The sequence below is a fragment of the Pelodiscus sinensis genome, chromosome 1 (assembly GCF_052426305.1).
Source record: "Pelodiscus sinensis isolate ZL-2025 chromosome 1, ASM5242630v1, whole genome shotgun sequence".
Classification (NCBI taxonomy): Eukaryota; Metazoa; Chordata; order Testudines; family Trionychidae; genus Pelodiscus; species Pelodiscus sinensis.
Genome location: NC_143052.1, coordinates 295828345 through 295838491, shown reverse-complemented (window position 1 = coordinate 295838491; position 10147 = coordinate 295828345). Strand labels below are relative to the sequence as shown.

Below are 10147 nucleotides of genomic sequence, written 5' to 3'. Positions count from 1 at the left end.
ATAAAGTGTAGCACAACAGTCAGGGGCCGTTGTTGTATTTGGGGGGGGGTATCTTTAAGCACGCATCTCAGATAGCCTCAGGCAGCAGCTCCAGGAAGTAAATGCTGATCTGATGCCCAGCTGGGTGGTTCCAATTAAATCCAAGTTAGCGCCCAATCAGTGTGGACACGCTATTTCGATGTGCTTTTTATGTGTAGACGTGCTATTTCAAAGTAAGCTACTCTGGAAAATAAATTCCGGCATAGCTTATTTCAAAATTAGCGGCCAGTGTCGATGTACCCCTAGAAAACCACCTGCAGGTGTGAATGCCTGATTCCATGCCCTTGTGATGGTAGAGGGAGGCGTAGGACCCTACCCTCAGTGCTTAATTTGTACTGGGGCTTGCAGGGCTGATCCCAAGCACCCCAGAGCTTACTATGCCAGTTATGAAAGTAAAAAAATGCTGGTGTCCAGTACCTTGTTGCTTGAGCTCCCACACCTCTTTCATTACAAGTTACGCACTGCCTGCCCGAATCAGCACTAAACACACACATGAGCTATTCATCGCCTTTAAAGAGAGCCAGTCTTGTCTTTTAATCTTAGAAACATGAGGGTTATTTCAAACACAGAGAAAACAAATAAATGTTCATGTTCCCTGAGTAGCATGGCTACAGTATTGAGTCATGAGACTTTTATTAGTCCTGCTTGTTTACATTCATTCTTGAAGCAGTAGGAACCTGGTTTCTGGAGGCACAAAATGAGCCTGGATGTTTTAAAAATGGGAGGTAGGAAGGTTGGGGGTCAGGAAAGCACTTAAATGGTTATTTAAAATTAAGCCTATGCTTAAGAGACCCACTAGAGGGACTGAGGTCGATGGGACTTACGCACATGTGTCAAGTTCTTTGCTGAAGAATAGTTTTCCCCGTGTTTAAAGGTAAGCAAATGCTTAAGTGCTTTGCTAATCAGGGCATGCAACATCTGATGTACTCCTCATTGAAAGCAGCACTGATTTTTCTTTAAAGTTTGATTTATCTTGCACTGGAACTATTGGTAAGTCCAGATGAGATCAATCTGCCAGGAAAAGGTAGTGCTTACGTAACCCACACAGCTGCTGGGTCTGGTGCACTGTCCCTGTAGTGGCCCTTGGACCACTTACTGAGAGAAAGGATGAGTTTGCTCTAAAGCCTTAGCTGAGAGCCTACTGGCTTTATAGCTCAAGCTGTAGAGGCTCATGCACTAAGCACCAGAGGGCCCAGTTCATTTTTGCCCATCGGTCTTACACTTGGTCCCAAAGCTCTTCTCTGTGGAACTCCCACTGCAAATCACCAGACTTCAATCATTGCTGGTGATCCCATTGATGCCTGAGTCACTGCTGTCAGTGGAAGACCCATGGGCAAAGGGGCTACTGGAGCAGACCGAGAGTGCAAACACAGGTGTTCATTGGATTCACCGCAGCTAAAACCTGGAGATACAGTAAATCAAATCCCCTTTAAAGGGATATTCAGGCCTGGTCTCACTTCTTTCAGTTGGGGACAGTCACTGCACTGTGCAACACTGATGAGATAGGTACAAAGCCCCAAGCTAAGGATTCCTTGCAGCCTTATACTTCGTAAAAGAAAATATATACTAGAAGAGAGACTACCACAATGCTTTTTACTGTACTAATTTTCTGGACCAGGATTCTCTGCCACAGACCTGGAGGCACTGGGCCCCATTCTCCCATTAATGACTATCTTTTTGCATAGTTCTGGGACTCAAAGGGGTCATAGAGTTGGCTTTACCAACTACCTGGTGGTGGAAACACATGCAGAGCCTCTCTGGAAGTATTAGGTATTATAAACTTATCTCCACGGTCCAGTTCTTCCAGCTATAGATCATAATCTGCTTGGTGCAATTTAGAGCAATCCCAAAACTACTCCTGCTTATAATGGGAGCCAAACCAGTCCCAGAATTAAGGAACTACAAAAGTGGCATAAAGCTATCACGAGTCTGCCTTAGATCCTATATCACGCTCAGCTCAAAAATCAGGGTGTATATGTAAATATGCTCTGAAATTATAGCATGAAATAATTGCCCAGTGGATCTGAGCTTATGGAGGAATGCATGAAATAAAACACATATATTTATATTATTCTTGCACAGCCCTTATTGTGCCTAAATCCTTATGCAAGGCTTCCAGTGAGTTCAGTGGGAGTTTTACCTGAGCGGAAACTGTAAGATCACACCCATGAATTCTCAAACACAAAGCACTAAACAGAATGAGTTACAGATTTATTTGTGAAAATGAAAGCCCTGAACATTCCTGTAGATTTTATAAAAGCTAGATCATTGTGACAAAGAAAACTGTCTGTTGTCCAATTATCTCCTTTAAAGCACATTCATAGTATGGACACGATGCAAATCAAAGAACAGCATTAAAATGCTAATGGTGTGTACAGTACTTTTCAGACTAAATCCTGCAGCCATAAACACAGAATTCAAACATTTGCACGTAGTTTTTTTTCTCTCGAACAAACGTTCAAAACCACAGAGGGAATGGTTTCTCTGCACGATAAAATCTCTGCTATTATTTCGAGATAAAAGCATCTTTTGAAACAGTTTTATTTTACAGCATTTCTCCCACAGGAAGCTTTTGAATGGTGTGTAATGGATCTGGGTACCTGAGTCCACTCTACTTCTAACAAAGATGTGCTATCAGATAACGGTAACCCTGCCCCTGTTGCCATAGTACAGAACACAACATCCCTTCTCATAGCCACTGAACTCCTGCTTGGAGGTACAACAAGCTATATGCTACAGGTGCCCCCTTCCTGATTTGTCAACCCATCTTGGTCTAGGCTTATTGGAATTTTTTTTTTTGGCCAAACACCCATTCATGGTCTGCTAAGCCACGTCTCATTATTTCTTAAGCAAGAGAATATTTTTTGGAGCTCAGAAGTAGTTCAGAACCATGGTCAGCACAAAGACATCTCGAATCTATGCAACTATAAAGTGAGGCAGACATCTAACACATCAAGCATGTGACACTGTTGGAAACAAAAGGAAACGGAAAGAAACAAGGGAGATGAAAATGTTTTGTCTGACATGGATGATTTGTATGGAGAACTGTTAGAAGAAAGATCAGAGGAAGGCATTTGACCTACTGTACTACGTTTTAATCTGAGGAAAGAGCAAAGCCGTTTAATTGATGCAGATGTAACCAAAACCATTTTGTTGTGATGTTTAAAAGCAAACTATATTGCAAGCAGCTGAAGTATCAATAAACTTTTACCCTGATTACAATGAGCCTCTGGCAAATCTATCTTTCAGCTAATGACAAGAGATTTGGATACTGCCTAACTCATTTTGTCTTACAATCAAGAAGCTAAAGGAGACAAGATACAGGTGAAGAACGTGGCACATTATGTTCAGAAAGATCCATTTGCTCTTTCATCCCAACTCCCATAGGAGTCTGGCTGATGATATCCCTTGTTACGATGACACAGGCTCTGCTGTGAGGCTGATCCGCAGCACCTCTATGTGCACTCTTGGAAGTGAGCAACAGAGACTCAGTGAATCCTTGAAAAAATGCAAAAGTACCACCAGCGTGGACTCATGTGCATACTTCCAGCAGAAAGAGGAAGATAGGGCCTGGCTGTACTCTAAGACTCAACACTGCTTACAGTACTTACAGGATCTATTAGCACTGAGGAAAAAATACCTTGAGAGCATCAATGACTTAAAATCCATGAAAATGACATCAGAAATTTCTCCAGTGTCAACAAAATCCTCCAAAACAGGCAAAAAGCCTCCTCCCCCACCTCCTATCAGGCACTCCTCAAAGGTAGGCACCATTGTATCGAAATACAAGACAATATTCTTGCCACATGGCTACCTATCATTTGTCTTACCTTTGTGAAAAGTAGTTGCATAAATACTGTTTCTGAATCTGTGGTCTTTATTCAAGATCAAGTCATTTTGTATGCATTACCTCACTCTGACTGTGCCACTGTCTGAAATAGAGAATTATTTATTGTGTACAAGCATTTATACAAAATTGAATAAAGGGAATTAGATTTGGTAGTTCCTGCTGAATGCTATTTGATTTTCTTTGCAGTCTGGATGCAAAGATAAGAATGAAGATGTAACAGGTATCAACCATAAAGTGATAATTATATGTGATTCTTCAGGGTCTAGATTGATATGATGACAGAATATTGTGAACAGAAGCAGCTGACTGCTGCTGTCTCTAGAAACTTGGTGGCTTATCAGACCACAGTTAGTCATGTGGGGATTTTGTTAGTTTGAAGTTATTATTTGTTTTATTATTAAGGGGACACCAACTATAGCCATACACCGAGAACAAGAAAAAAGGCGGGCTCTGGTTAGATTTGATCACTTTTAGAGGCAGGGTTGTACAATACCCTCCCCCCCCCTTTCTTTGGAGGACAGTTGGGAATGCTTTAATAGATTAAAATGGTCTTAGATGCAATTTTATTTCTTTCCAGCTCTGTCATAGAACTTCTCTGTGATCTTGGGCAAGTGACTTCATTGTACCTCCAGTCCCCAGGTGTAAAATGGGGATGATAATAATACTTCCTTTCTGCATAGGAGTGTTGTGAGGACAATAAACCATAAATATTTCAGTTACTCAGACAGTACAGTGAGAAGGGCATGCTAGTACCTCAATAGGTAGAGAATCCTGTAACGGGGGAGGTGAGAATATATAGGGCCTATAAACTCACTTTGAGAGTGCTGTGGAGTGTGTGTGAGTCAAGATTTTCTGAGTGTGCCTGGGAAAATGTGTGTGAGCATGAGAAAGAGCTGGGTGTGTATGAAGTATGGAAAATACATCCCTAAAAAAGACAATTTTATTTAAGGTTATCACATCACATGGCACTTCATGGTTCTCTACCATGGTTGTTTATAGCTGTTACTGATCGGAGGGCTCTATAATCCTTTGCTGACAAGGAGGCTTTGTATTGGCTTTGTATCAGGCCCTGTGTGAACTTCTGCGGGTACAGACTCAAGGTACATTCTTTTAATGAACAGCCATGAGTTTCACTGAGTAGCCTGATGGAATGCCATCAACAGGACTGTGCTCCTCACTAAAAGTCCCAATGCCAGCCATAGGGACATGGCGAGCATTGGTTTGCAATGCTCCATTCACTAGAAATCTGCTGTTAACTACTAGGCTGGCAGCTGCTCTAGAAACAGAAAACAACATTTCTCCCTTTGCTGTCATTCCATTCAGAACTTTGCAGCAGTGCTTTTTCTACAGGCCATCTCCCAACACCAGACACAGTAAAGAATCCCATCACTGCAAAACTTTCATTTCAGTAGCTGATTTGTAAATTGTGAGTGTGGGAATGGTTTGGTCTGCATCTACTTGTCAATGAGGCTGATTCAACTGGGCTTCTTTCTAGCTATGACACAGAGCTCCCAGAAGTGGAAAGGCTGCCTGCCGGGGTATTGTGCTCATGCAAAGTGGCCACAATCCCTTCTTTGTCAGGATAGCTACAGCTGGCTGGGAAGATGGATGGGATAGGGACACAGGACTAACTTATTGCATCTTCGAAAAGACCCATCCCCAGCAGGCTCCAACCAGATGTGGAAGACAACCTCCCACAGCAGAGGCCTTGATGGAGAACACTGCTGCAAGCACTGTCTGCTCTCCTACAAGAACAAATTTACCTTTGGATATAGTAGCTTCTGCTAATGCATGGGAGCAGATTATGTCACGGGGGACTGAATAAAACCCAAAACATTTCTGGAACAAGAGCCCATATTTTTAATGCTCTGTGGGCCTAATCCAATGCCCACCCAGGTCAATGGCATTTTTCACGACTTCATTGGGCTTCGAATTAGGACCTACACCTGTATCGTATTTTGTACACCAATGCTCAGTAAATAACCGGGGGGAAGAAGAATTCAGAGGCACTGGCAAAGGAAGACAGAGACATCTGTAAAGAGGTGAAGAATCAAGAGGAGGGAAAGATCCAAAACAGATAAACTGCGATCTAGACATGTGGCTTGCACTGTGCTGATGGGTGCCAGTGTAAGAAGCTTTTTGTGTAAGTACATAGGCTAGGAATTAACGGTGCACCCTGCCTAACGTTAGTTGTGGTTGTTTCCCTTTTGACTGAAGGAAGATTGACAGTAACTGGGGTCACTACCTCCATTGCCATCGGTGGTGTTATCCTGGATCCACCCTTGTGTAACTGAGAGCAGAATTTGGCAGAGTTAACAAAGTGGAAAGAAAACAGTGGCAAAGGATGCAGAACACTGAGTACAGCAGGTATTATGGAACAGACCTTACAGACAGGCTCAACATAGACTCCTTACATTTCCTGAATATCACTATACTGCTAGGTGCAATTGAAAATTCTTCTTAAAAAGAAAGGAAACTCTGGTTTTACAAACAAATACCTCTTTAATTTTCCAAGGTCTGGAGCACTGTGTCATCTGATTATAGCTGACTCACTCTTATGTGCGACCAGCCTTGATTACTGCTGGAGCATTAACTCTATCAAGCCTCCTACTCATAAATGGATAATGCATGATATCAGCAGGATGTGCTGCACAGTGCTTCAGTTTCACCCACAGAAAAGAGTTGGTCACTGCACTGTAACTCTGGCTTTGAAGAAAGGGACTGTGAAGGACTCAGGAAGAAATCCAGAATACTACCGTGATTTGGCTGCTTTCTAAATGGCACTTTCCTAATGGATCACAAGTTTCTTTCTAAAAATGGAGGTATTGTTTTGTACGTCACTCTCTATTTGCACTGACATAACCGTCCATGAAAATTCATTTATCTTTCTCTATGTGGTGAAGTATTAGAAATGCACTCAGCACATACTCAGAAGCCCTTGATTTGCTTCCAAATGGCTGTCTCTACAACAGGCTGAACCAATAGGCATCTGACCTTTCGGGTCTGGATTCAGGCTCAAACTTTGACCCTTGGGCTCATCCTGAGGGAAAAATCATGTGTGTCTCCAATTATATTGGCAAGAAGTTTTCTTTAAACTGTCTTTTAACTATTATGGGCCAGATGTAATAGCAGTCACTGCAGTCAGTAGGTGTGGAGTGGTGGCTTCTTCTTAGCATCCCCTAGTGATGCAATTCATCCCAAAGGGTTTAGGGAGCAAATAAGCTAGAAGCTTTACTCATTCCCTCACCGGCCCCTAAACCTGAGCCAGGGAAGTGGGGGGGCACATTGCTCTCATTTGTACAATCTGACCTTCAAACTGAGTGAAAACACTGGCAGTCTTTACTTGTGTAGCAGGTCCAAGACCGTCAATGGGAGTTTTGCCTCTACAGACATTGAAGTACACAGAAAAAAATGTTCACACAGGGTACGTCTAGTCTAGACTACATGGCTCCGCCACTGGCTTGTTGGGTCTTGAGCAGATATTTTCCTTTCCTGAGCCTCAGTTACCCATCTATACATTGGGGATAATGATACTGATTTTCTGTGCAAGTGCTCTGAGATCTGCTGATAAAGAGAACAACATAAGTACTTCATGTTATATTGGACCATTTTCTTAGGTTGGCATGAATTGTGAACTAGACATGGACCTACATCAACTCATCACATTTTGGAACTGTTTAGATCCAGACGCACATTGTGTATTTTTTGACTTTGCAGAGTTCTTTTAAGAAGTAGTTCTGTATTATTCTCAGTGTTCTTATTTCTTATGCATCTTTTCCACAGATACCACTGGAGAGAAAAGTCCCACAGCCCAATTCAGATGTAAGAGAGGCAATAGCTTTCTTTGACTCGGTGATTGCAGAGCTGGATGCAGAGCGACGGCAGAAAGTGCCTGTGACAGATCTTCCAAATGTGGATGTTGACTTTGATGGTGAAGTCTATATAATGTCTCTAAAATAAAATTACTAAGGGAAAGGGTGGGGAAAGATATAAAGAAAAAATATGTGGGCCTTGTTCTGTCCTTCTGTACAGAAGTAAATTCCATTGTCCAATTTCTACAACTAGAAATCTTGCTTGTAGGGATGTTAAAAATATCAGTAGACTAGTCCTTTCATAATTGGATAATTATGTGTCTATAGAGGATAGAGCTGTATATAAAGATACAATTCACTTTCCTCATTCACAAATGATTGGCTGGTTTTTGTTAGCTTTACAAATCAAAAACACATCTATAGGCACAACTATTCAAATAATGGATTTTTTGCCTCACTGACAATTCAGTCAATAATTTTAGTCAGAATGTGAAATTCAGAAATTTCTAGAGTGGAAGCCATTATGGAACCTTCACTGTGTTACTCAGCATGATTTCTACAAAGGGCATCTCTAACAGCCTCCTTTGTCAATTACTAGCTGAACGTTAACATTCATTGGGAGGCTGTTATTAACTAGAACCATCTTCTGTTTTTCAGTGGCTACCAGCACTCGTGAACACAGTTTACATTCAAACTGGATTCTTCGTGCCCCTCAAAGGCACTCCCAAGATGCCTTGCAAACAGCAAAGGCAGCAAGTCAATCTCAAAGAAACAGCCAGAGAAGAACAATTGGCTCCAGGAAAAGATTGGAAAGATATCCAATTTATTTACCCAAAGCTGTGGAAGGGGCATTCAGCACTTTAAAATTTAAACCAAGATCATGTAAGAAGGACTAGCCCCAGTTGGAAGATAGCTATATAAAAAAAATCGAATGTCTAGCATTTACTTCTCTTGATAAGCTCTGGCTTACCCAGCATTGTAGCAGGGAGACATAACAGTGTATGTTAACGGAAGATTCTTTATGCTGTTTTATTGTGAGCCATGGCTATTCCAGGTTTGCAGTGACATTGGAGCATAGCTCATTGAGTTCATTGTGCCTAACAATACTGATTTATCACCAGGGGGGGAAAAAAGCTCCTATATGCCTTTTCCAGCATAATTGGAAACCATGACTCAAGAATTGCCTGGTACAGTAATTTATTTCCTGGCTCTAGTCCTACAAAGCAGTTCTAGTCATGTTTGGTGAATTTTTGCAACAGGAGTTCCAATTTCAGGACAGCAAAATAGACTTTCCTCATCTTTGCCTCGGAGAATTTAGTGTGTGCCATCATCAGTCCCACAACCTGAGAGCATACAGTGGCACCGAGGGGGGGCTGTTCAGAAAGCAATCTTTAGAGCTTTAGAAATAGCAGCAATCAGAGCATTAGCATGAGCAGATTTTGTTGTGAGATAATTCTCCCATTGTGTGCTAAAAAAGTCAAACAGATCCTGTACTCTGCTGTCTGATGGAAACTGTTTTGTTGCTGGAGACAGCATAAAGGGCTCCTTGCAGGTCAAGATTTGTGCAGATCTCTTCAAAGGTTACAAATAAAGTAAAATAAAAATTCTTCAACTATTTATTAGAATATCGTAGTCTTACATAGAAAATAAGATTTTAAAACATTTACACTTACTCTTATAGGTGTATAGTATCTTTGAACAGCAGCATTTGTGAACAAACTGGATACAGACGGCTCTCTAATCTGTGGTTAAATTACAAACATAAATCTTCGCACATCATCACTAGGCTACAGCCATTACCCAAATATCAGCGTTCACTAAGATCTCCAGTAACCACTAAAAAAAAAAAAACCCAACACATTATAGAGGTGCTCCTAAGAAGATACCTTTACTTTAGTAACGGTAAATAAAGCATTTGGAATTTTTGTGATATATATATGCTTACAGCTCTAATGCAGTGTGTTCTGCGAGGCAGTCGGAGGTGTGCCATGGAGAACAACAGAATTCAAAATTACTGCCCTTAAAGAGGCAGGCAACTTTTTTTTTTATGCTCAATAACTTTTCCCCTTTTTTTTCCTCAATAACATTCCCCCGACCACCACCACCCTTTTTTCTTTGCTCAACCAAAAATCCTTGGTGTTCCTCATTAAAAAAAAAAAATATTGGTTGGTGGTCCTCAGTCTTAAAAAGTTTAAGAAACACTGCTCTAATGAATAGCAAAGTAAAATCTCATGGAATACACTGAAGCATTATCACCATGTTGCACTGGCTGTTTGGACCAGGCATTGCATGTCCCAGTTTTGTCTGAACCTTATCCTGATTAATGTTGACTTTCTTCAGAATCTGAAAGAAAAGCATATTTGAGAGAGTCTTTTTTTTTCTTTACTGGCCTTCAGTCAGTACTGATCTTGGTGCATGACTTATCAGATATGAAATATATCATTTT

General features: G+C 41.3%; 1 protein-coding gene across 1 annotated transcript; it reads left to right on the top strand.

The window, feature by feature from the left end:
* The first annotated feature begins 3311 nt into the window (after positions 1 to 3311).
* On the top strand, positions 3312 to 9302 carry C1H13orf42 (chromosome 1 C13orf42 homolog). The gene is made up of 3 exons (XM_075921012.2): positions 3312 to 3802; positions 7685 to 7820; positions 8359 to 9302. The coding sequence occupies exons 1-3, from the start codon at positions 3383 to 3385 to the stop codon at positions 8595 to 8597; spliced, it is 795 nt and encodes a 264-aa protein (XP_075777127.2). The 5' UTR covers positions 3312 to 3382; the 3' UTR covers positions 8598 to 9302.
* Positions 9303 to 10147: the final 845 nt, after the last annotated feature.